Source organism: Cornus florida, unplaced genomic scaffold (genome assembly GCF_030987335.1).
Source record: "Cornus florida cultivar Cherokee Brave unplaced genomic scaffold, ASM3098733v1 CherokeeBrave_3.0.0_Hap2_Chr04, whole genome shotgun sequence".
Taxonomy (NCBI): domain Eukaryota; kingdom Viridiplantae; phylum Streptophyta; class Magnoliopsida; order Cornales; family Cornaceae; genus Cornus; species Cornus florida.
In genome coordinates this window covers 45599969-45627367 of record NW_026775574.1, presented here as the reverse complement: position 1 = coordinate 45627367, position 27399 = coordinate 45599969, and the positions used below count along the sequence as shown (strand labels likewise).

The window sequence follows — 27399 nt, the reverse complement described above, 5'->3', positions numbered from 1 at the left end:
TAGCAATTTCACATGATGCACATTTCCCGCTAGATTAACACATTGGCGTATTTGTTCATCAAGGTAAATAACTAATCAAATGATGCAACACTTCTGTTCAGTACAAGAACTAAACAACACAATTAGGCCCACTTAAAATATAACTTAGATTGTGAGTTTATGGTATAGAATTTGATAATGTGTCTAGATTAAAATTCATGGATGTTATTCCAAAGAAAATGTGTCACATGAGGATAACCATCTGCAATTAACATAACAAAGAAACGAAAACCATCTGGAGTTTGAATAACAAAGTCATAATGCAGAGTAAGAGTACCACTGATGAATACTTTGACCTAGCTCACTTCTTCTCAGTGTTGTTCTCCAGTTCCCTCTTAAGCTGCAGAGAAAAGTCATCATTTACATCATCATCATCCCAGTCGTCTTCCCACTGCTGATTTACTTCTTTTCCTTCTTCTTTGTCCACCCACTCTGCATTGTTACCATTATTATCAGTGAAAAGAAGATTAAAACACAAGACCGCCAAGCATTAGCTTGAGAGAACCTCTCAAAAAGAAAGTCCAGGGTTCAAGTCCTAAAAGGGACAAAGTGTAAGGGTATCTTACCTACCCACCCACACGCGCACACCCAAAAAAAAAAAAAAAGCAAGTTGAGCGTTCAAGTCCCACAAAAAAAAAAAAAAAACACACCAGATTCAGAACACAGGAATAACATATGTTTTTTCAATTAGCAAAGAAACAAAATAACAGGTGTTGCCATAATCTGGTATTTAATTAACCAGCAAAACACAGCGAGGCTTGCATGTATAACTGACTCTGAAACCAATCACAGTAAGTAATCCATTTAGTTGTCAAACTTCAACATCACAATAAGATGAAAGCAGGGGAAAAGAAGTGAAATCAAGACCTATGATTTGTAGACAGAAGGGTGTCACGCATTATTGTCATCACTGCAATGCCCTAAAATTGAGGCACGGTAACACAACTGCACATTCATGTGGATCTGGATATATATTATGTGCATTTTTCAATATCTTAAATAATTGAATTCCCAATTTTCATTTATCCTGCATTACTTAGAGTTGCTATTCAATCAGGGTGAAATTTATCTTTGACAAGTACTAATAATGGTGAATTTGAGAAAAAAAAAGGCCAAAGGCCATCTGCAGATATAGAAAATGAGGGCATATAAAACTACTAATAATTTAATACCCTATCCAAAAGCTGCTTCCCTTCACTTGGGCCTCCCATCTAAGCCAGCACAGTCTCAAGCCATGTATAGGGTTCAGATACCCAAATACACACATGTATATGTATATTTTTCTTGTACAAAAAGAACAGAGCAAATTTGGTCTTGAAAGCGCCCCACGCGAAAAGACTCTCTCTCTCTAAACATGAAGTAGATAATATGTATTATATTTTCTCTCTGTTTAACTTTCTTAGAAGAAAATTCTCTCTAATGCACAGCCCTCGCCCCAAACACGAAGGAGATAATATGTCTTTCTTTTTCTCTCTTTTACTTTCTGAGAAGTTGACTCTCTCTTCCTTCTAACAATAGACACAGTCATCCCTCTCCCTCACCAAACATGAAGGAGATCACCTGCCTTTCATTTTCTCTCTTTTACTTCCTCGTAGAGTCTATCTTTCCCTCTCTCTCTCTCTCTTCTCCCCTCACAAACATGAAGGGGATCATCTGTCTTACATTTTCTCTCTTTTACTTTCTTGGAAGGTGCCCTATCACTTCCTTCTAACAATTCATGCCCTACGAATCCAAACTTATACAAATATGTGTGGTTCTCTTGTAGGGCCATCACCAATATATCATAGTTGGAGAGATGAAAATTTTATATGGCAAACTTGTCACCAGAACAATTGAACTAACATATGAGCAAAGAATCTCAACACTTCTTTTATGAGCGTACGATATGAAAACAATGTTATAGTTACTAGTGCCTTGCCTACATAGAAAAAGAAGAAGGTAACAAAAAACAATGACGCATCTCTCCCTCGAGTAATAAAACTACAGTAGTTCAAAATTGTATTTCAAAATCGAGAAAGAGCTTTTCTACACTAGCCGAGAGGACTAGCACTGTGGAGTTAAATGTCATCAAATATTGCAACTTATGTCGTGTCATAAATACTCTACTTTTGTGCATGTTCTTGCAATCATTTTATGATAGAGCCGAAAAAGATACCCATATTGAAGCAGAGATTCTATCATTCAATGCATTAAATGGAGATCTATGAAGAACAAATACCTATATAACGGGACTTACACATATTGTGTCAGTGTCAAATATTGAAACTCTTCTGATACTCGTGGATACGTGTCTGATACTTTCTAAACGTATCCAAAATTTGAAAACTACTTTAATTAGGGTAAACTACACTGACGTCCCTTATGCTCGGTTCGGTAGGAAAGAAAAAATTTGGATGGAATGAAGAGAAAAAGGAATGGATGAGACATCACTAGGAAGAGATTATGTATTTCCTTCTTTTTGTTCGGTTGAGTAGAAGAGAAGAGAATAAATTCATAATTTACTATGTTCGTTAGGATAGAAGGAAAGAGAAAATTTTAACTATTTTTACCATTATATCCAATAATATTTATAATATTGTAATTTATAGAGGATAATATTGATTTAAAACTTGTATAAATTAGGATAATATTTAATTTAAAACTTCTATAATAGTCCACTTGTCTTCCCTCCATTCTTCCACCCATTTTTGGGCGGATGAAAATTTGTAGAGGAGGAAGGATGAGTCATCCTTCCTATTCTCTTTTCTTTCCTTGTATCATCTCTACTGAATAAAGAAAATTAGTCACTTCCTTCCTATTTTCTCTCCACACCTCTTCTTTCCTTCCTACCGAACACAGCATTAAGGTTTGGCCTAATTACACACGCGTTCATTGTTTGGCCAATATTAATCCGACCTCCGTTATTGCTGTTAGTGAGGTTACGGAAGTTAAGTAATACTATGAAATGTCTTTCATATCCATATCTAATTTTAAAATGTTTTATTTTAAAATAAAAAAAATTTATCAAACCAAGAGAATATATTAGCCCCATTTTTTCTGTAAATACTATATTAGCCTACTGGCCCCACTAGTAACCAAGCCCTAAAACTTCCATTTTATGCTCTCTCTCTCTCTCTCTCTCTCTCTCCCCCTCTCCTCAACCTCCTCCCACCACTTCCACCACCATCACCACCATGGCAACCCCAACTCTCTTATCCCCTCTTCTCTCTTCTCTCCCCCAATTGCATATTCAAATAGTACAAGCCAAACCCTAGACCCGCGGCACTTCAATCTCAGATCTTTCAAATCTGATCGAGCGGTTGTTGGTGGGGTTGGTTTGATAGTGGGTTGATGGCAGTGAAAGGATTGGCTCATCTAAATGTTATTTACGTTATGAAGTTATGGGTTGTGACGTTGACGAATGTAAATCATACTATCATAGAGCCATCATATGTGGTGGTGGATTTGGGTGTGATTTTTGTTTTCGGGTTTGGCAATTTGACAATACAAATATAAGAGATGGGGCTTGACAATGACTGCATCCTTGTTAAAATATAAGAGATAAAAAAAATAAATAATTTTTTTTTTGATAAGTAAATTGTATTAAAAGCGTTCAAAAGGGGAACGCGTCCCAAACTATACAAAGACAAAACGGAGCTTATGAACTCAAAGAGCTCAAAAAATCAACAATATCCTCAAGAGAGGAGTAGTCTCTCCCCTGACCCCAACAAAACAAATTACAAATGATAGAAAATTTTAACACCCCAATGGAGGATTCCTTTCCCTCAAAAGATCTTCCATTACGCTCTCTCCAAAGGCTCCACCAAATACAAAAAGGGGTCACCCTCCAAAAAACTCTAGCATGAGCCCCCACCCATTGGCCCTCCACATATCTAACACCTCCCGAGATGACCGAGGCATGACCCAATGAATACCAAACAGGCCAAACATCAAACTCCAACAATAATGAGCCACAGGACAGTGCAACAAAAGATGATCCACCGACTCCCCATTAATCTTGCAAAGACAACACCTATTAACAATGATATGCCTTCGCTTCCTCAAATTGTCCAAAGTCAAAATCTTACTCCAAGCTGCAGTCCACACAAAAAAGGCCACCCTAAGAGGCGCCTTAGACCTCCACACCGTCTTCCATGGGAATGAGGTACCATGAAAACCAGAAAGGCACACAAATAAATAATAAAAACCAAAATTTCAAAAATCTTCGACCTCATAAAATGTGCATCCTCATTATGCCAGTTCAGTGATCTGAACCATGTTATAAAAGACCACTAATTGAAACTCAAACATGTAAATTTAAGACTATCACAAATTGAAGCAAGCCTTCAGTATGAGTAGGAGCCGCTGTATTCCTTTCCTGAAAGCAATCCGAATATGTTGAGTTCATCATCATTATCCTCATTCCATCAACATTTATAATATATATACATATTAAATAAAAGATATACTTATATAAGTGATAATTAGAACAATAAAAATTATTAACATATTCATATTTGGGAGAAGAAGAAACCATCAGAAACATTGGATCATTGCATCAGTTCTGACACTTTGAGGTGTCTCAGACGACCGTCGTGAGAAATTTAATCCAAACTCATCATTTGGTTTCATTGTTTCGATAAAATCATATACTAGAGAGAAAAAAATAATACATATATGCATTTGTGTGTGTGTGTAAACAAAGGGAGAGAAGGTGAGAGAAAATCAAATGCACAGCTCGCCATTAATGTAAATATAAGTGCTTGATTAATTTTGATTAATCTAAATAAGATAATTATGTAAGTTGAAATTTTTCAAATTTAATCGAAATGTAATTAACAAAAAATTGATTTCGTAAAATTTTTTTTTTTTTTTTTTGATAAGTAAAAATATATTTGAAAAACGTTCAAAAAGGGAACGCGTCCCTAATACAAGAAGAAAAAAGATCTAAGGACCAATAGCATCCAAAAGATCAAAGAAATCATCAATCGAGGAGCATGCGCTTCCTCTTACATAACAAAACAAAGAACGAAGAATATGAATTTTTAAATTAGATAAAGACGATTCTTTTCCTTCAAAGGTCCTGTTATTCCTCTCACGCCATAAACACCACAAGACACAATGTGGAACAATCCTCCAACATTCACGAGCTTGTTCTTTAACAAGACATCTTCTCCAGGCGTTAATCAATTGTGAGGAGTGCTTAGGCATTACCCAAAAAAAGCCAAACATGCCAAAAATAAAACTCCAACAATCATACACCACAGGGCAATGCAAAAGAATATGATCCACGGATTCACTGTCTGCTTTACAAAAACAACACCAATTAACAATGATGTTGCCTCTCTTTCTCAAGTTGTCCAATGTCAAAATCTTTCCCAATGTGACAATCCAAACGAAGAATGCAATTCTAAGAGGAGCTTTAGAACGCCAAACAGACTTCCATGGGAACTCGTGACCAACGAAGTTGGACAAACAAAAAAACATGGATCGGACACCATACCTACCATGAGCTAAAGGAACCCACAAAATATCATCACACCCTCTGCCAATATCCTTCTACCTATACAACGTATCCAAAAAAACACAAGCTTCCTCCATTTCCCAATCCTGAAAGGGCACCTAAAATGCACATCCCACGTAACTCCATTGTTATCAAGTTGATAACAATCAATTAAATAGACATGCTTATTGACTGCAATACTGTAAAATCTAGGAAAGGAGTGAGACAGCAACTGATCTCCGCACCAAAGGTACTCCCAAAAACGGACATGTCTGCCATCACGAACTTTGAATCGAATATGTGAGGAGAAAACATCACATCCCTTCCGAATGAATTTCCACAAACCAACACCTCCCGTAATAGTAACTGGGAGAGAGGACCAGCCCCCATTCTCCTCACCAAAACGACACGAGACAACTCTTCTCCACTAGCGATGGCGTTCCTTTCTAAATCTCCATAACCACTTTCCCAAGAGAGCATGATTAAAAGGAACCATTTTTCGAATGCCTAACCTGCCTAACCTCAACGGTTGGCAGACTTGACCCAATTAACAATATGATACTTAAACTCCTCTCCCCTTCCACCCCAAAGAAAATCCCTCTGAATTTTTTCAATCCTTTCAGCAACAGAGCGTGAAATTTGAAACAAAGATAAAAAGTAGGTAGGAAGGAACGAGAGAGTACTCTTAATGAGTGTGACTTTCCCCCCCTTAGAAAATACTATTTTTTCCATCCAACTAATCTTTTCTCATATCTATTAATCACTGGGTCCCAATTCCCAACTCGCATAGAAGAAACTCACAAAGGCAATCCTAAGTAAAGAAGAGGAAAAACACCAACTCCACACCCTAGGACAACAGCTAAGGAGGAAATATCTGGAACATCCCCCACTGGAACAAGCACACTCTTTCCAACATTAATCTTTAGCCCAGAAACCGTTTGGAAGCAAGCAAGAATGCACCTCAGTTATCTGAGTTGAGAAACTTCGGCATCACAAAAAACCAAAATATCATCTGCGAACAACAAATGGGAAATCTACATCTGATGATCAACATCTCTGCCAACTCTGAACCCTCTGATGTAACCCAAATCTTCCGCTTTTCTCATTAATCTGCTCAGACCTTCCATGACAATAAGGAAAAGAAAAGACGATAATGGGTCTCCTTGTCTCAGACCGCGTGAGCTAGCAAAAAAACCCGCAAGTGAACCATTCACTAGCACAGAGAACATAACTGACAAGATACAAGTTTCAATCCATCTTATCCACCTGTCTCCAAACCCCATCCTCCGAAGATGATACAGAACAAACTTCCAATTAGCATGATCATAAGCTTTCTCAATATCAAGCTTACACAAAACGCCAGGAACTCCACTTTTCAATCTAGAGTCAACACATTCCCCTGCGATGAGAACAGAATCCAAACTCTGCCTTCCACCAACAAAAGCATTCTGTGATTCTGAAATGAGACCATCCAAAACATTACTCATCCTAGAGAGAAGAACCTTGGCAATAAGCTTATACAAAAATCCAATTAAGCTAATTGGCCGAAAGTCCTTAATATCAAAGGCACCGCCCTTTTGGGAATGAGAGCAATAAAAGATGCGTTCAATGATTTCTCAAATGTGCCATGAGAATAAAAATCCTGAAAGGTGCCCATCACCTCAGCACGCACCACCTCCCAACTCTCCTTAAGAAACCGCATAGTAAACCCATCTGGCCTGGCGCTTTGTCCCCATTACAGCTAGAAAGTGCCTTAAGCACTTCCTCCTCCGTGAATGGAATCTCGATCTTATTACTATCCAACTCAGAAATAAAATTAAAGGGAAGACCATCAAGAGTAGGTCTCAAACCCAAAGTCTCAGTATAGAGCTGCTGATAAAAAGAAATGATTCCTCCGTGCACCTCATCCTCTCTCCACAACTCAGAACCATTGACCCGGATACGCCCGATGTGATTACATCTTCTGTGAGCGTTGGCAAGTCTACGGAAGAATTTTGTATTATGATCCCCGTCTTTTAACCACAATGCCCGAGACTTTTGACGCCACGAAATCTCCTCCATAAGAGCAATCTCAGCAAAAATCGCTTGGCAAGAGGCCCTTTTAGAGCATAATGACTCCCCATTCTGTCCCACCTCATCAAGACGATCGAGCTAAGCAATATCAGCAAGAACTCTATTCTTCTTCCATTCAAGATTCCCAAACACTTCTTTATTCCACCTCTTTAACTCAGTTTTAAGAAATTGAAACTTTCTAGCTAACACAAAACTAGCAGCGCCAGTAAAACTAGCTTCCTCCCACCAAGACTGAACTTTCCCTTGGAAGTCCTCGGATCTTAGCCACATATTTTCAAAGCGGAAAGGTGTGCGTCTAGAACTCAAACCACCACAATCAAGAACTAAAGGCACATGATCAAATGTCACTCTAACTAGAACAGCCTGAGAGACATCCGGGAAATGCTCTTCCCACGCCCCATAAATCAGAAATCTATCCAACCGGGAAAAAGTAACCGGTTCCCTATCATTAGACCAAGTAAAGGCTTCTCCTTCCAACAGTAGATCAATAAGAAAATGACTATCAATGAATTTTGAAAACATGGTCATTTCAGAGGACCACCTGCCCCTGCGGACCTCTCAAACGGGGACCTAACAGAATTAAAATCCCCGCCCAAACACCAAGGCAAAGACCACAATTCGTTAACATAGCAAAGCTCTTCCCACAGGACTGGTCTATCACCATCAATAACAGGCCATAAACACCTGAAAACACCCATCTGAAATTGTCTTCCTCCATCTGAAACAGACATGACATAGAGAAAATACCCTTCCAACAATTCAAACTTGACAACCACCTTCGATCCCACATGAGAAGAATACCACCTGAAGTGCCAAAGGCGTTCAGCACTTCACATTCCACAAATCTTCCTCCCTAAAGACTCCTAACAATCGCAACGGTGATAGAAGCCATCTTAGTTTCCTGTAAACAAACGACATGAGCACTCCACTTCCTCAGAGCTACCTTGACAACCCTTCTTCTATTCGAATCATTTAGACCACGAACATTCCATGTTATAAGTCGTAGCTTCATGAAGAACCAAAAACGATCAATTCTCCTCCTGCTCCCCATTTACCACTTCTAGTTCTTCCCCCTTCTTTGGTCGTCCCATTCTTCCCGTCATAATTAACACAAGAAATCAGATTCTTCACTTTCTATTCGCCTTTTTGTTTTCTGGTTTTGACTTCTTTTGTGCCACGATTAGGTTCAGTACTATCATTTCCTGCAACTATTTCGTGAAGAATAGACAAGGTTTGTTCAACATAACCTTCTGAAGAGACACCTAAAGCTTCACTTACTTGCTCCAATGTTCTCAATAATCTATTCCATACCCAAATCATTGGTGGTCTCCAAACAATCTGGCCGCACAACTGCCAAAGGTTCCATAAAATCCACTTCAGATTGATCAAAATCCGTCCAGGAAAGAGAATCATTAGAACAGTGCTACTGAGAAGGAAAATCAACCACTCCTAACTGCATATTCCCATCTGTTTCCGAATTATCTTGTTCAGCTGAAATATTTACCTCATTCGCAGATGGTTGACTGTTCAAACCTTCAAACACAGCAAAGAGCCGAAGCTCTTTAAGCAGAGCTACAGCTGATTCATTATTCAGTTTGAAGTGCAGATCTTTCCCAACGCAGACTGTCACTCCATTGAAACAACCTACACTCCCAGTTGTGGCTTTTGAGACATCCAACGCTGACCCATCACACCATGAACCTGAAGACCCAAGAAGACCCCTCTGTTTATTCGAAACAACCTCCACAACATCCCTAGTTCTCACCACTCCACACCAAAAAGAAGAAGTAGAAGTAGAGAGAGCATTTTGAGAATGATCAGAACTCAAACCTAAAAATGAAGCGTGAGGTCGTGCAACCCATTTCTGTTTTTCAGTCCGAGTCCACCGAGATCCATGGCGACTGACATCCATCATCCTCCGCTCAAGTTTAAGCTTAGACAAATGAGTTAAAGGCTTAGCATGGGCTTGGACTTCTTTAAATGGCTTAGGGCCTGATTTGGTGTTTGGGAAAGAGATAGATAAAGAGTTTGGCCCTTTTCGCACCGTTCTGTTAGACCCAAATCTAATAAGCCCAGTCTGAATCCACCCACTTTGCCCGAATCTAAGCGGCCCTTTTTGTACCCGTCAAATAGGCCCAGAACCAAAGTTTGCTCAGTTGGGTTTAGGCTGAGTGAGCCCAAAATTAAGACCAGGCCCAATCTGACTCCTGGCCCGTCTTGACATCCTCTGGCCCATCTCGCCACCATCCTCAGCCCAAAAAGAAATTTCCTCCCCTACCTTATCATCAAGAGATAAGGATAAGGCAGAATCAGGAAGAGCATCCCGTTGACCTCCACGTGTAATCCTTCTCTGCTCATCATCAACGCGTTTGGCCGGTGTGTGGAGATCACTTCGTCTTCTACCTCCTATGAATTTCACTGCTTGTTGGATTTCACGATCCTTCAGCCACTGTTGAATCTCAAGAACCCCCTCTCTTCCTTTACTAAGAATCTCATCCCATTTCTCTTCCGACATAAGATGAGATCCGTCACTACCTTCGAGACTTTCCGTTGAAGGAACAAGCTCCGGCGAGATTTCTTCCCAAATCGCGACCTTGTAACAAAAGGTGTCATCGTTAATAAACACGAACTTCGGACAATCACAGCTGGATCTCACTGTTATCCAAACGCTTTTGGCGTCCCTAGTCTCATCCGCATCAGATCTCACGTACCCACCACAAAGCTCTCCCACATCTACGAACAAAGCATGACACCAAAGATGCAAAGGGAGGCCAAACAGCCTGATCTGTTTGAGACCTTTATATCTAAGAATGCCACAACACCCAACTCGAAAGGAAAACACATCAATCCTCAAAGTTGTAGAACCCCATTGTCGTCGCCCTTTTTTCAACACGCGTTTGGCCTCTGCCTGAGAAGGAAACCGAAAAAGGAGCAGTGAGTTGGATAAGGGTGTTACCCCCACTCCACAGGTCGTATTCCAAGCCCGCGCTGCCCGTTCTTTCACACGATCATAACCTCCCACTTCCTTATCAAATCTTCCGACCAAACAATATGAGAGGACTGACTGACTTCCTCCGACGAACTCCCCGTCAATGTACAACGAGGGTCCTCGGTGAGGAACTGCCGTCTTCACTTCCCTTCCAAGCGTAGGGGTGGCAAAAATCCCCAACCCGGTGGGGAACCGCCCCCCCACAATTTAAAACGGGTTTGGAGAACCGTTTACTTAAATGGGGTGGGGATGGGGGTTAAAAAAAAAAAAACCAGTCGATTACGGAGCGGGGGCAGGGGACTAAGATCCCCGCCCCAAACCCGCCCCCGCAACCGCCCCGTTTAACATGTTAAATTACTAATTTATCCACCCATATTAATATATTTACCAAATTAACCTTTACTATATATATATATAATGGAAACCCTACACTTCACTTCCATTTTGCTATTGAGGCGGCCGTGTAACTCTAAACTCTCTCTCAAACCCATCATTGAATATATGTGAAAATGCATTTTCTTATCTTGAAAAAGCTTGTTTATTTCATTGCCTTAATTTCTTTCTATTCATATATATTTGGAATTGGATTGTTGAATGCAACCAATAGCTTTGTAACTTCCGAATCAGATTGGTTGCATTCTCAGAAAATGCTGGGTCTGTAACCTGTTGACTCTGTGTATTCCCATCTGCCAAGTGCTGATTGCTCAGAGTGCATTGGGTTGAATGTTTTGAATTTGCTGCAGGACATTGAAGCTTCACAACCGACAGCGCGACGTCGTAGAAAATGGGTACAATGACTTGCCCTTTAGTTATCCTGCACTCCACCATCTGGGCAAGCTCTTAGAGGCACCATTTGCTCGAAGCATACGTTTTGGAGAAAATTGGGATTGAGATCTTTGATTCTGTAATTGCTTTGAGCAGCTCCGGGCCGATCTCTTCTCCGACGCGATGGGTTTTGACCTTCTGATTCTTGTAGATTTTGTAGTTTGCAGTTGCAGAGAGAGAGAGAAAGAGGGCAAGTTCAGAGTTGAGAACGAGAATAGAGATGGAGGCGATTGGGGAGGCTGAAATATATGGGTTTTGATCTTCTAATTCTTGTAGATTTTGTAGTTTGCAGTTGCAGGCGATTGGGGAGGCGATTGGGGAGGCTGAAATATATGGGTTTTGACCTCCTGATTCTAGTAGATTTTGTAGTTTGCAGTTGCAGAGACAGAGAGAGAGAGGGCAAGTTCAGAGTTGAGAACGAGAATAGAGATGGAGGCGATTAGGGAGGCCGAAATATATGGGTTTTGACCTTCTAATTCTTGTAGATTTTGTAGTTTGCAGTTGCACAGAGAGAGAGAGAGAGAGAGAGAGTGAGAGAGAGGGCAAGTTCAGATCTAAATGATTTGCCCTAATCGGTTATAGGGCGGGGGCGGGGCAGTGGGGATGGGGCGGGGGCGGTTATGGGAATTAGAAGGAAAAAATGAACCGGTTATGGGGCGGTTTTGGGGGTACCAAAATTAAATGGGGGCGGGGATGTGGAATGGAAAACACGCCCCAAACCGCCCCATTGCCATCCCTATCCAAGCGAGATTCTTGGTAATCTTGCAATTTCCAGAAAGGATTTCATCCCAAACCTAACAAAATCATAGTCACACAAATCGCCCCCACAAATTGCCCCTAGTGTGGTGAAATCGCACATAGTGACGTCATAATGAAGCAAAAATATTTTATTACATACCTAGGATTTTGTATTTTTTAATAATATGAAATTGGTAAGAAAATTGATTTTGTAAACTTTGCATTTCATTTGCATTCCAATGACATTTCATTGATGTTTGCATAGTGTCTGTACTTTCTTTTCCATCACATCAAGGGCAATTTTGTCAATGTGTTGATGGTAATTTTGTCATTTCATGTAAAAATAGAAGACTATTAAGGTCTTTTAACACAAGGCAAGGGCAACTAAGTTATTTTTTGAAATTTCAAAAACAAAGCTGATGGCCAGATAACAGGAGGGGATCACGCACCTAACCTCAGGGGGACACGAAGTAATATTGGTCAACCAGTGCACCCGTGTTAGGCCAATCATTAGGGGAGGTCACTGTAGTTTACCCTTATTATTATTTCTAACACGCATCCGATTCCTCTCAGATACTTCGGCTATGTATCCAATACTTCTCAGTTACTTCGGCCATTATATTATAATATTTTTTTTTTTTCAAATACAATATCATGGTATAATTATTAAGAAAAGCATAAAGATAAAAAAAATTTGATATATATCATGACTAATTTAGTCCAAAATTTATCTATGCAATATAATTCCCAACAATTAGCTTTTTTGTCATAATATGATTAGAACGATGTGTTGGTAACAATATACATAACATGATAAAGAATGATCATTTTAATATAAAAAATATATATTTTTTATTTTATTACATACGTACACTACTACATTATATATTTTGACGTTTTATTGCCATCTTTACATCCTATTTTTTAAGAATTTGTCGTATGCATATCATTTGTGCCTGTACTAGGGCGACAAACAAATTGAATTGAGCCAAGCCGAGCTTTAGATTGTTTGGGATCTACTCTATCATCTCAAGAGAGGCGTTTGGACAAGCTAAGCATTGTATAGTTTCGACAAGCTCGGGCTCAGTTACAACGATCACCGATTCAAGACATCCCCGTGGTCTCATTCATGAAATCTGATCTTTGATTTTCAATAAGAAAGAAAAAGATGAAATACAGATATTCAAGATGAAATAAAATCTTACGAGGTTTTAGCAAATCGAGATATGTTACATTGTAGCTCGACCTTAAGATCCATTTAATATATATATATATAGAGAGAGAGGGGGGGGGGGGGGGGGGGGGGGGGGGGGGATGTGGCATGTGGAGGGCTGCCATAGGGATTATTTGGTGGAGCGGAAGAGGATATGTGGTTCTAGTCCTCTTGTTCTAGGGTTTATTCCTATATCCTAACTTTAGCAAAACCAATGAATGAGGAGGATTAAAATCTAATGGCTGAGATGGAATCTTATTTGGATGATGGGCTACTGGGCTAATGAATTAGAAATCTTTGGGCCTTATTAATGAAATGATGTAAGTTGGGCCAAACTTGTATAACATATGGGCTACACCTCTTAAATGCTTAAGTTAATGAGCTTGTTCACGCGCCTAACAAGCCGAACACAACATTGTTCAAAGTTCAAGTTATTTACTAAACGAGCTTGAAAACAAAGCTCGGCTCATTTACTACGTGAGCGAACTTGAAATGAGCTTTTAACGAGTCGAGCCCAAGCTGTTCATAAGCAGTTTGGTTCATTTGCAGCCCTAGTCTATACCCATGCTTCATAGGTGGAGACTAAGGCAACTAAAGCACAAATCTCTCTTCCGACCTCTATTTTTTCAATCTCCTCTTTTATTTCGCAATCATGATTCCAAGATTTCATTTATCCCCCCTTTTAGGACACAACGGGGATAGCCCTCCCCCAAAATACTGTAAACCCATTGTCCTATACCAAAACTGAACCAAACACTTTTCCTAGTGAAAGAGCAGGAAAAACTACGTGAGCTAGTTCTGATTTGTGCATATCCCACAACTCACCTTCCTCACTGGATAGATAGATACATAGATAGACATATATATATATACACATATATATATATGTATGTAGAGAGAGAGCAGCTTATTAGATTTTTTGTTCGGAATAAAAATGTTCTAGGTCTTGACCTTACCATTTCATGGATAAATTGAGGAATCCTGTCTCACATATTTCACAGAAAATATCCTTTCTTCATGAAAGTGGTTGAAGGCTCAGTAGTTTACAGCTAGTTCCTTTTGTAAATTGGTCCTTCCTTTACTTTTTTGCCTTCATTTCTTTCCATTGAACATGAACCATGAATGGATTATAATCTAAGAAGCAAGGACACTTCTATGAGGTGTTGTGTCCATGTTGGACACCAAAACTTCATGGACACATGTACGACACTTCATGACTGTGTCCATAATTTAAAAATAATTTTTATTATTTCGAACACTTCGTCAACGCATCTTAAACACTTGGCCAACACATCTCAGACACTTGGTCCTGGACGCTCGACAACATATCCCACACTTTGTCTTCTATAAAACAAATATATGGCAATCCTAGAAACAACATTATGAATATATATCAAAGTGTCCAACCTCTTTTTCTTTTAAAAAATTGACAATAAAAACGTCATAGAATGTAATATGGACAAAAACATAACTACAATTACAAGATAGAATAGTAATATCATATATAATATAATATATTTTTGATATTCAAATAGTTTCACCTTCTAACTTATGTAACTTTAGTATAGAAATTATAAAGTAATTAGAGTTCTATCATTGTCTTGGTGTATATATATAAATAGAAATTTATATTTATATTAGTTGTGTCCACATCGTATTCATGTCCAACTTTTTTTAGAATTTGGCGTGTTGGTGTATATGTGTCATATCGTGGTCGCGTCCATGCTTCTTAGACCCTAATAATGGTGCAATTATAAAGTTAACAATTTGATTTCCAGCAATTTTAATTGTCCTAACAAATATCATGTGTTTTGCATCAATGACCCCATTACCAAAAAAATCGACGAATACACGCAATGGTTCTTCCAAGTGAACTGAGGGAAGAATTCATTTTCCCTTTTTTTATTATGTATTATTTTCAGTAGGATGCTCCTGCATAAACACTATATATCATCTCATCAGCAGCATAATACCACCAAGCTTATTAATATGATCACCCATAAGTCATGACCTTGGCATAAAAAATGATCCATTTTGTCATTTCCCTCAACACAAATACACAACCAGTTACATGATCCACCCATCTCAAAAGGAAGTTCTTTCTTGATCAAAATTATATTTTCTTCCATCGTCTAACCGTCTTAACAATTCCAAATTTTACACCTTCTAAGTTCCACCATGCATAGTTCCACCATGCATATGGAACCTGTGCTTACGCTGGTTTTTCACTTCCTTCTATTAATGCATGCATATCACCAAGTTGACCAATTAAAACCTATACCTTTATAGCTATATTTTACACAAAGCTAGGACCGACACATGAAATTGAGCCCAGAATTACAGGTCAATCCTGGAAATGGAGCAGGCATTTAATTCCGATTCCAGCATTTGGAAGCAATATAATAAACTGAATCTCAATTTGAGATGGTAATTCCAGAGAATTAGAAATAAATTTTGACATGCAACTACTAGTTTTATGGACAAGTCAAAAATTGCAATTTAAATGGTTTAATTTATACATAGCATTTATTATGTCATGTTTTCAAAAGGACATGGCGATTTAGGCGATTTGGAGTTAGGGCACAGTTTTCGAGGATATATTTTATATATACATATATTATGTTATGAAGAGGACTTTTTTGGATGTTGCAAGTCTGCCACGATTGGGGTTGAAAGGAGAGGTGGTGCGAACGTTCACAAACAGAGGGTTTGTCCTTTGGGTGGATGAGCAGAGTACGAGCCACCAGGAAACGACGCTTCAATCTTGCCTCGTTGGGAGATTCGACAGAGATGTTGGTAGCTTGGAAGGAATTGAGGAGTGGGCATCAAGGATTTGGCAGATTTCATGTGGGGTTACGATTTCGAACTTACCAGGTGGGCTATTGCTATTTCGATTTCCTTCGGAGAAGGAAGCGCAGAGGGTGCTAAGATGGAGTAGAAAATCTTGGGGAGATGCACAGCTGTTAATCGATTTGTGGTGTTACAGAGTTGGGTGCTTGGGGATGAGGAAAATGACGAGGCAGAGAAGGATAGTGTTGTTTGGCCTTCCACTCCATCTTTGGTGCCAGAAGCTCTTTGAATCTATAGGGGAATTATGTGGTGGGTTTAGGGAGGTCGAGGTCTCTGAGAGCGAGACAAAAAGGATAGTCATCACGGTGGACGACGATGGGGTCATCTCGGAGTTCGTGATCGTTGAAGACAGAGATTGGGCTTTCAAGATCTCAGTGACGGAGAAGATTGCTCCTTCTGTGGTGTTGAAACCCATGGCATATCTGAATTTTGAGAAGAATAGACGTGTGTCTCGCAGATCCGATGCTGGTTCAGTCCATTCGGCCAACTTGGGTAGATCGGAGAAAGATGGATGGCAGCAAGGTTAGGGATGAAGTGATATGTACGCACAGAAGGCGAGTGGGGAAGGGGTGGATTGGAGGCGTGCACGTGCAGGGGATAGAATTTCGAAGATTAAAGATAAGGTGTTGGAAGGGGCTGGGCCATTGAATGGGCCGCGCAATAGGTCAGTTGGTCCTTATGTTCAGAAGCACAAGTCCAATGATGGGTATGGGCCTAATAACTTGATCCAGTAGAAGAGAGATAGGGCTATCTATTGGGGCCCTAATAAGAGCCTGTGCATTAGAGTTTTGGGTTTGGGCTCGAAGGAAGAAGAGGAGATCTAGAGTGAATGGGTTGGGCCAAGCCCAGATGGGGAATTCTGCATCGATGCTTGGTGAAGTTAATAGACATTGGGCGCGATTGGAGAAAGAGAACTAGGTTAGAGCCGGTTCTTATAGCAGTCACAAGGGGAAAAGGTTTCGCCATGGGAGTTGCTGTGTGCAGATGGCTTTGGACAATAGATTTCGATCTCTACCATTAACTTCTTTTGAGGATGGTGATCCCACAGTTAGAGATGGGAAGCATTGGTCACGAAAGGAGAAACAGAAATGGGTTTGCCCAAAGGAAAGCCAACCTGGTATATCTTTTTTCCATAACTCTCAGAGCTTTCTGTCTGCTCCTTCTTCTTCTTCTACTCCTTCTTGTGGGGTGTTGAGGAGGGAAATGGGGGTGGAGGTTGACCGGCAGTCGGAGAGAAATGGGGTGTTGTCGCCTGTGGTGGAAGTGGATTCGGAGGGGATGGGGCTGGATGCAAAGATTGAGGATGAGGTGGGACAGTTAAGGAATCATACATTGGAAATTCTGCTGAGCTCTTCTCCCAACTTATTAAGGGAGAATGTATCGATAATGGCAGCGTCGATAGGTCTGAATGGAGTTACGGAGTGTGTGGGACGTGACTCAAAATTTTAGTTAAGTCAGGAGGATGCGCCAATACTAGTGAAGGAATTGAGAATGTATAAAAGGTTGAAGGGTTTGAACCGTTTGCTGGATTTCGGGTCAGAAACAATAGGGGATGATTCTGAAGGGGATTTTGGCTCACCTTTGGCTTTCAATGGGTTTGAGGCTTCGACTGATGACGGTGGTGACAGATTGAGGGGAGGGGGTAATGATAGGAACGCTATGGATATGGTTCCATGGGAGGATTCTACCTGTTTAGAGATGCAACTGTTATGTGTATTATGGCCGGACGGGGGGAGGGAGTTCTCTGCAGTAGGTTGTGAAGACAGAGGGGTGGAGTGGGTGAAGGATAACATTGATAATGTGAGCTGTATTTTGGGACTACCTTTCAGCCAGATGAGGAGCAGGCTCGTTTGGTGATGTATTCAATTGTGGAGGGAAAGAATGGGGAGGATGTTGGGAGTGTGAACAAAACAGGTAGAAAGAAGAAGCGGTTATCCCCGTGGAGAGGGGGAAGGGAGATACGAGGCTCGATTTCTGATATTAATTATGAGGGGAAGAATGGGACGGGGAGGGAGAGGAGCTGTAAGAGGGGAAGAGGGAGAAGGAGAGGGGAGGGGTCATCTACTGGTTTTTAATGAAGTGCCTCATAATTTCGTGGAATGTCCAAGCGCTTAATGATTCGGACAAAAGAAAGGTGGTCAGATTGGCAGTGAGGAAGCGGGGTGTTCATGTGGTATGCTTACAGGAGACGAAGATAGCATCCATTTTAGATAGGGAGGTTATGAGTCTGTAAGGTGTGAGGTTTATTGAATGGGACGCGTTGCATGTTGTTGGGACATCTGGGGGTATTTTGGTAATGTGGGATAAGAGATGGGTGTCAAAAGGGGATGTGTGGCAAGGGAGATTCTCCATTTCTTGCAGTTTTACTATGGTAGAGGATGGGTTTCATTGGAAGTTCTCGGGTGGTGCGTATGATCCAATAGATGATGGGGAGAGGCATCTTCTTTGGGAGGAGTTGGGATTTGTTAAGGCTTAGTAGAGTCTTCCATGGGGTGTGGGGGGAGATTTTAATGTGGTTAGATCCCTTTTGGAGAGATCAACAAGAGGAAGATGGACACAGGCTATGGTACAGTTTTCATAATTCATTGATGGCTAGCATCTTCACGATTTACCTTTGGAGGGTGCTTCTTTCACATAGGTAAATGGCAAAGAGTCCCCTTCCCTTTCACGCTTGGATAGATTTCTTATTTCAGGATAGTGGGAGGAGAAGTTTCCGGATGCAACTCAGGCAGCCTTGGTTAGACCGACATCGGATTATATTCCTTTGGTGTTGGATTGTGGTGGGTTAAGGTCTAGAATCACTCATTTCCGTTTCGAAAATATGTGGCTTAGGGCGGATGATTTCCAAGGGTGTGTGAGGTGTTGGTGGGAAGGTAGTATGGTGTTTGGGAATCCGAGCTTTATTCTTGCTAGAAAGCTTAGGGTGTTGAAGAAGGAGATAAAAAGGTGGAATAAGGAGGTATTCAAGAATCTCGAGCGGAGGAAGAGTAGGGCTTTGGCTGAGATTGCAGAGATTGATAGCCAGGAAGGCATGGGTGGCATTGATAATGAGCAGAGAAGTAGGAAAGCGGCTGCTAGGGTGAGATTGCTGTGTCGGATGAGATTTCATGGAGACAGAAATTCAGAGCATTATGGCTTAAGGAGGGGGACAGGAACACTAAGTTTTTCCATAGTTGGCTAATGCTCATAGGAAGGGTAATCACATAGGGAGGCTTACTCTGGATGGGGTGGTCTTGAGTAAGGAGGACGATGTTTGCAGGGGGATTGACCGATTCTATCAGAGGTTATTTACGGAGCCTGTGTTTGCGAGACCCCAATTGATGGACTTAATTTTGATAGGATTTATGAGGCGAACAGGGAGGGTGTGGAGATTATATTTTCTGAGGAGGAAGTGCTAAAGGCGTTGAGAAATTGTAATGGGGATAAAGCTCCGAGTCCGGATGGTTTCACTATGAGGTTTCTTTTGGAGAGTTGGAACGTGGTCAAGGACGAGGTGATGGGAACTTTTCATGCTTTTCATACTCAGGGGAGATTTGAGAAATCTCTGAATGCATCGTTTATAGCTCTCATTCCGAAGAAGGGCGGACCCGTAGATGTGAAGGACTTTAAACCTATTAGTTTGTTGGGATAAATTTATAACTAATAGCCAAAGTTCTTTCTTTGAGGTTGAGGGTGGTCTTGGATGAGGTTATTTCGGAATCTCAGAACGCTTTCATAGGAGGGCGTCAAATTTTGGAATCTGTCCTTATTGCTAGGGAGTATGTGGATGATAGATTGAGGAGTGGGTTCCAGGGGTCTTGTGTAAGTTGGATGTGGAGAAAGCTTATGATCATGTTAGTTGGAGTTTTTTGCTATACTTGATGGTAAGGATGGGTTTTGGAGAAAAATGGAGGAATTGGATTGAGTTCTACATTTCTTCAACGAGATTCTCGATGTTGGTGAATGGGGTCCTAACTGATTTTTTTGGTAGTTCGCGAGGTTTACATCAGGGAGATCCATTATCCCCACTTCTGTTCATCATTGTGATGGAGGGGCTTAGTAGATTGATGGGGAGGGCTGTGGATGTGGGTTTCATAAGGGGTTTTAGGGTGGGAAGGGATGTTATGCATCAGCTGGAGATTTCTCACTTGTTGTTTGCAGATGATACTCTTGTCTTTTGTGAGGTTGAGGTGCCTCAGATGAGATATTTGAGGTCGGTGTTGACCTGTTTTCAAGCAGTCTCAAGTTTGAAAGTGAATGTGGGGAAGAGCGCTTTGATTCCAGTGGGTGAGGTTCCGGAGATTGAGGAATTAGCTTTTGTTCTTGGTTGTGGAGTTAGTTCTTTTTCGATCTCTTACCTGGGTTTGCCTCTGGGGGATTCTTCGAGGATTGTAGACGCTTGGGATCCGATGGTGGAGAGGAGGCTTGCGGGGTGGAAGAAGCAATATTTATCAAAAAGTGGGAGGGTTAACTTGTTGAAAAGCACTTTGTCGAGCATTCCCACATATTATTTATCCCTTTTTCAGATTTCGTCCTCGGTGCTTGTCTTGAAAGACTTTAGAGGAACTTCTTATGGGGAGGTTTGGGGGATGAGTTTAAGTATCATTTGGTTCGTTGGGAGCAAGTGTGTAAGCCTGTTAAGTTTGGAGGAATTGGGATTAGGCGACTGTTGCCTTTTAACAAGGCCTTATTAGGTAAGTGGTTGTGGAGGTTTGGCATTGAGCGGGATAGATTGTGGAGGACGGTGATATTGTGTCGCTTTGGTTGTGTGTGTGTGTGTGGTGTTGGTGGGGGGGGGGGTGTTGTGTGCTCAACTGTGGTGTCTTTACCTAGAGGTGTTGGTGTTTGGAAAGACATTCGGAAGGGATGGAATGAGTTTTCTAAGCATCTCAGATTCAGAGTTCGTGATGGTAGGGAGATTCAGTTTTGGGAGAATGCGTGGTGTGGAGACCGCACTTTAGCATGCTCCTTCCCTAGACTGTTTAGGATTGAGGTGCATAGGCATGCCTTGGTGGCGGACTGCTATCGCCTTGATAGCGGGAGACCGGTTTGGGATGTGCTTTTTCAGCGATCTTTTTAGGATTGGGAGATGGATGATGTTTTTGGTTTTTTAGAGTTGTTGCATAGCCAGGTGATCCAGAGAGGAGGTAGGGATTCTCTTGTTTGGATTTCTTCTGCTAGGGGAATGTTTAGTGTGAGATCTTTTTTCGGATGCCTTTTGGATTCGGATGGGGTGGTATTCCTTTGGAAGGCAGTGTGGCGAACTAAGGCGCCATTGAAAGTGGCCTTTTTTGCTAAGATGGTTGTGTGGGATAAAATTTTGACACTAGATAATTTGAGAAGGAGAAAGCTTATCACAGTGAATTGGTGTTGCATGTGTAAGTGCAATGGCGAGTCGGTTGATCATCTTCTTTTGCATTGTCCAGTGGCGATTGATTGTTGGAATCTTTTGCTAGGTTTATTTGGAGTTTATTGAGTCATGTCTAGATCTACGAGAGGTCTGATGGACACCCGAAACCTGGAGAGGGGGTTGGGTGGGAGCACAAGCTCGAGGGTTCTAGAGGATGGTGCCTCTGTGTCTTTGGTGCTGTCTGTGGAGGGAGCGGAATAGAAGATCCTTTGAAGCAAAGGAATCTTCCATCAGTGTTCTGAAACCTTCTGTTATTAGCTCTCTCTGTTTTGGAGGTTCGGGTAGACTCTGCTCTTCTGCTGAGGAGACTATTGAGTTTTTGGCTTCCCTGGGGCCTTAGGGTACCCAAATTTTTGTGGTTTTGTTAGGGACGCATTCCCCTTTTAAACGCTTTTTTAATGAATTGCTTATTTATCAAAAAAATATATATATTATACATAGCTGGCATAACAAATCCTCTAGGCTCCCTCATCTGGACACTTTTTTGTTGTGTCCCATATCTCCAATGAAAAAGGCAATCACAGGTCTCTCAATCTCGACAATCTACCTCTCCCTTCTCTCTCTGGATTTCTCTCTTTGTATTTCTAATTTTCTCAAAATTGTGTTTGGGGACGCTGCTAAATAGAAAATTACACTGGTAGATAAAAGCCTGAATAAATTAAAGGCTGATCAAATTCATTCTCCGGATATTAGTGTTTGGTTTGGATGCCCAAATTCTATTCACTTTTGAGCCTAGAAGCCAACATATTTCAAGTTTTCAACTTCTCCCATTCTCTATTTTTAGTTAAAGGTGATTATCCGTCTAATCCTGAATTGGCCCTCTTCCCTACAATTTTCCTCTTTCTCTTAATACACAAAACAACAATCAGTTCCTCATCCTTAGTTTCAAAAGGCTGTGCTTTTTACTTACTACTCTTAGCTAAAAACATATGTACTTAGGACAGGTTTTTAGTATGCAAAACTGGTCAAACTGTAATCTTTTGAAGAAGTGGATGTAGGAATATTGGATGAAGGGCTTTTTGGTTTGTGACCCATGGGCTTTGTGGGATAAAAGATTTGGGATGCCTTCTATTCTGATTCCATGTTTCATTCACATCACAGATTATGATTCTAGGTTTTTATCTCAATCCCAAATTTGGTGGCGTTGGAATTCTGATTCTTTTCTCTGATACCAAATTAGAACCAAAATCTACATTCATCTTCTCCTTCATAACACAGTTTGCAGGTTGCTTCTCAAGATCCTTCAAAATTTTCAATGATTCAGAAAGATTCAAATAGTTGAGCAATAATCTTAATCTCATTGTTTGCTAACATCCTAGTTCACAAGTCAAAAGGACAAACTAAGAAAAAGCTTTTCTCTTGGATATATTTCCATACCCACACGTAACCATGGAAAAACTCAACTTCTCACCAAATTTAGTATAGTGATGAGCCGTGCAATCACTAATGAAACCTTATCCAAGTTAGATACTTCTTTTTCATTTTCTAGTCTTTTAATCAACAAAAAATAATTTACCGCAGTATATAAAATAATCATACAACCTCCTTTTTACCAATGGGCACTAGCCCAGATGATATAAACTCTCCTCCCCAAATGGGGAGGTTGAGTGTTGGAGCCTCGGTGGAGGCATAATATTTATAGTGGGATGAGAAAATATAGCAATTGATGGAGAGCTATATTTTGAAACACAGGTTCAGAATGCTGCAGAGCCTTCAACATTAAGCGATGCTTCAATGGAAGTTACGACTCAGCATTGTTCTTCCAAAGAGAAGATTAATGTTGATGCAAGAGTTGTCAATGCCACCTCTAAAAGAAATGGAGAGCTTGGCACTAAACAAAATAAACTAGACATACACAAACAATTAATGTATGATAAGAAAATATAGCATTAAATATGTCATTATCTATTTAAAGTTCCTTTCCCCTTGTTTCCCTATTTTTATTTTAGGGTAAATGACCCTGACCTCCACTGAGGTTTAAGTTAATTAGCCTCAAATTAAACTTTTTGAGTAGTCACTGTCACACCCCTGTTGTAGTTACTCAAAGGAATGGTGGTTAACTTTTATTAATTTACCATTTTCTCATACAACTAATATTGCATATTTGTACAAATATCATGACTGAATGTTGTCACTTTGACACAATACAGAATAACAAAAAGGCCCTCAAGTGATATTAACCAAAATTATATCAGTTTGCATTTGCCCAGAACTGCCCCTCTCTCTCTCTCTCTCTCTCTCTCTCTCTCTCTCTCTCTCTCTCTCTCTCTCTCTCTAGTTCACATTATATAACCTTCTGGAACCTACCTACGCTTGACATCGTCTCATTTGGAAACCCTCGTGCAATGGAAAATCCTATACTTTTTGATAAAGATCGAGCGACATTGCTTCTTCGGCCCAATAATCCTTGATCATAATTTCCAGTATGAATATTGCGGCTTTATATGATTATCAATCAAATAAAAAGTTATTCTTTTGCGAAATCCTAAACCATGGAAGAGTAAAGAACGATATATGTGGAATCTTCATGGATCTGAGTTTACGGGTTGATCATGAATGCAATCATTGTGAAGAATAGGATGAGAGGGTTAGGATTTTGAGCTTCTATGGCCAGGTATTTGCGGTGAAGAATAATGTGAACACAATTACAATGAAAAAATTCGTGAACCTGACAGCCAGTTATAATGGGCAATTAGGTGTTTCTTTGTTGTATGCCTACTTGATATTTTGAATGTCTAAGCTATATTTTAGCAACATGTAATCCATACTACTTATTATTGCAATTATATAGGATACATATTTATGTACACTGTCTGTGTTATTAAGCAATACGCCCTAGGGTTCTTTCCAATTAAGCAATATATCACCAATGGCATGTCCAATCACCTAGAATGGAGAATGGAGAATGGAGAGTGGAGAAAGACACATGTATGTTCATGTATATGTATATATATTTACGTATATACATATATACGTAGAGAGAGAGATGTGAAATATAATATTAGAGAAAGAGAGAAAATGAGAGATGGTGCATATGATTGTTTAACTTAGATGGCTCCTTCAATAAGAGTTATGGGATTGTACATTATAAGATGTGAGAGCAAGTAATGTTATTACGCAGATGAAAAGGGGTACTGTGATCCTAAAATACAAGATTACTTGGTTATTTTCTAATATTTTACTACTAAAGTAATTACGCATATGAAAAAAGGTAGTGTGATCCTAAAATTCAAGGTTAAGTGGTTAACCAACGTTATTAATGGGCTTAACGGCAACCTAATGGAATGGGGGATTCTGTAATTGACCAGAACGTCAAAGGAGGTTGACTATATTTTTTTAAAATGTTTAATGCCCAAACCTCAGAGGAGGTTAGGGTAATTTACTCTTTATTTTGTAGGGAATAAGGTTCTACTAATGAGTGACGAAGGGACTAAACAGAAGTGCAACTCAAAAACAACAAAGAGAAAACAGACAAAGTAAACAATGTCTCTAAATTATAAATGTTGAAGATGGCACCAAAACCCATCATATAATATGAAGATGTCGAGTGTCAATCCTATTCAATTTACGTTCTCTTATCTAATCTATCACTTATAAATACATAAGATTTTAATTAAACAAAGACAACCTAAAAATATTGAAGTCTACATACAAATAATTCATTTGCTGGATATTGAAACAGATACAGACATATAATTCATTGGCTAGACCAGAACACGGGACTCCGACAACTTTTCCTGTTTCAAAAGGTTGACCTTCAGGTCAAATCCGCCCTCTTAGATACAAACAATCAACTATTAAAAATATTTGTACTACAATATAATTATAAAGTTCAATTTGGTATGATAATTGGATTGACCGTGTGATCAACCTCCTTGTGTGTTAAATCAATTAACAATACAAGAATGGCTCGAAAAAATAGAAAAGAATTTTCAGTCAGCCAAGAAGCAATGCTAACCATTGTGATAAAATAGTACTTGTAATAAAAAGATTAACTACATTGTGTGATCGTTTTATGAACTTGGTTCACTTTATTCCCACACCAAACCAATCCAGCACATTCACATTATGAAGCAATCCCATTAAATCAGTGTGTAAATTGTAAATATTACTATGCTAGAGAACGTAAAAAACACCAAATGAAATTATTCTTAATTTAAAAATAAATATAAATAAATAATAAATAAATAAAAAAAAAAAACTAAAGATTACAAGATATCAGATTGCGGCTTGTACGCTACGAAATTGTCTGCCTGACTAAAGATTACAAAATTAAGAAGATATCATGAAAACGTTTCAAACAAAATACTACACCGGGTGAATTGGGTCTATTAATTGAAATATAAAAAATAAAATACCTTGATCGATTTCGAATTCTTCGAACTCGTCATCGTCCTCGAATAGGTCGATCTTTGCGTCTTCACTGACTACCTTCGCTTCTGTTGCCATTTTAAACTCTCAGAAGAAAGATTCAACTAAACCCTAACCTGTGCCGAGTGAAAGATATTTAGGCCGAACACCAAGGAAAATCGGTTAATGGACCTTGGTGTTCAAAACAACACGCCGATCCACAATTCTTCAAATGATAAGACAAAAATAAAAATAAAAAATAATTAAAAAGATAAATAATATATAAACAAAAAACAAAAATAAATAAATAATGTCATTTTTTTAAAATATTTAATAAAAGCCACAAAAAAATTTATGCTTTGTTTTTTTATTTTATTTTTAAAAAATACCTAAAATTCTCATAAGAGTATTTTGGTATGTTTATAAAAAAATAATAATAAATAAATAAAAATGGTCAAAATTTTGACCAGGAGGCAATTTTGATCCGTTGATTTTTTTTTTTTTTTTAGGCATGAAACACACACTCATTTTACACGTAGCCTCAATTTTCTGTTTTGAAAGACAAATAAATACTACTAGGCTATTAGGCCTTCCATAGATAGATGTTAATAAAAGTGTAGTTTTAATATTTATATTCATATTTGTAAATAACTCTATTAATGGGTTACACATATATACATATTAAAACATATGCTATATCTATACCTACTATACAGCACTAAAGTATGAGCAATTTTTATTTTTATATACATTTTTAAAAAGTTTAACTGTTAACTTCTATTCAATTAGGAATTATAAGAGACAAAATAAATCCTATTCAATTAAGAATTTTAAAAAATATATAATTAATTACATAAAATGTCGTTTAATTACTAATAGGCTTGTGGTCTAAACGTACCAAACTCTTATTTTTCAAAAAGAAATCGGGAGTTCGAGTCTCAGTGGAGACATGCGTGTAAAAATAAAAGATGTTTCTTACAATTTGAAATTCTAAGGAACACAAAATTGATTAATTTTTATATTAAAAAAATTAATAAGTTTAATTGTTAACTCCTGTTCAATTGAGAATTCTAAGAGACAAAATTAATCATACCAAAGGACTTCTACAATTTGAAATTTAAGGGATACAAAATTAAGTAATTTAAATTCACACACCATTGAGTGAGTTATAAGTCTTTATTTAATAGTAAAAATAAAACAATAGTCACATTCCATATCTAAAACATGTTATTACGCATATACCTATATTTACATCTCCAACCTATTGTCATACGCGAAATATGTGCCTATATTTGTATCTCAACCATCTCTCAACAGAAAAATAAACATTTTGCAACATGAACTCATTGACCTGGCAAGTGTCTATTTGTCTGAGTGGTTGGGTTGCTCCTCGTGTTTAGGAGTCTGTGTTTGAGCCTTGCACCCTCCCCCTCCCCTTAACTACTAACCCC

The 27399-nt window shown here is 39.2% G+C and overlaps 1 protein-coding gene and 1 non-coding gene across 2 annotated transcripts; both read right to left on the bottom strand.

Moving 5' to 3' along the window:
• Positions 1-184: 184 nt before the first annotated feature.
• LOC132303210 (protein DSS1 HOMOLOG ON CHROMOSOME V-like) lies at positions 185-26177 on the bottom strand. Its single transcript, XM_059800379.1, has 2 exons — positions 25957-26177; positions 185-471 (listed from the first exon to the last, which is right to left on the bottom strand). Exons 1-2 carry the CDS (start codon positions 26045-26047, stop codon positions 341-343), a joined length of 222 nt encoding a protein of 73 aa, XP_059656362.1. The 5' UTR covers positions 26048-26177; the 3' UTR covers positions 185-340.
• On the bottom strand, positions 4550-4647 carry LOC132305962 (small nucleolar RNA Z161/Z228). The gene has a single exon (XR_009481761.1). It is a non-coding gene; the product is annotated as a small nucleolar RNA Z161/Z228 (small nucleolar RNA).
• Positions 26178-27399: the final 1222 nt, after the last annotated feature.

Coding starts and splice junctions, on each gene's coding strand:
- LOC132303210 (XM_059800379.1), bottom strand. CDS start 26,047: ATGGCAACAGAAGCGAAGGTAGTCAGTGAAGACGCAAAGATCGACCTA. Junction 472..25,956: donor AGAATTCGAAATCGATCAAG/GTATTTTATTTT, acceptor GTAACAATGCAG/AGTGGGTGGACAAAGAAGAA.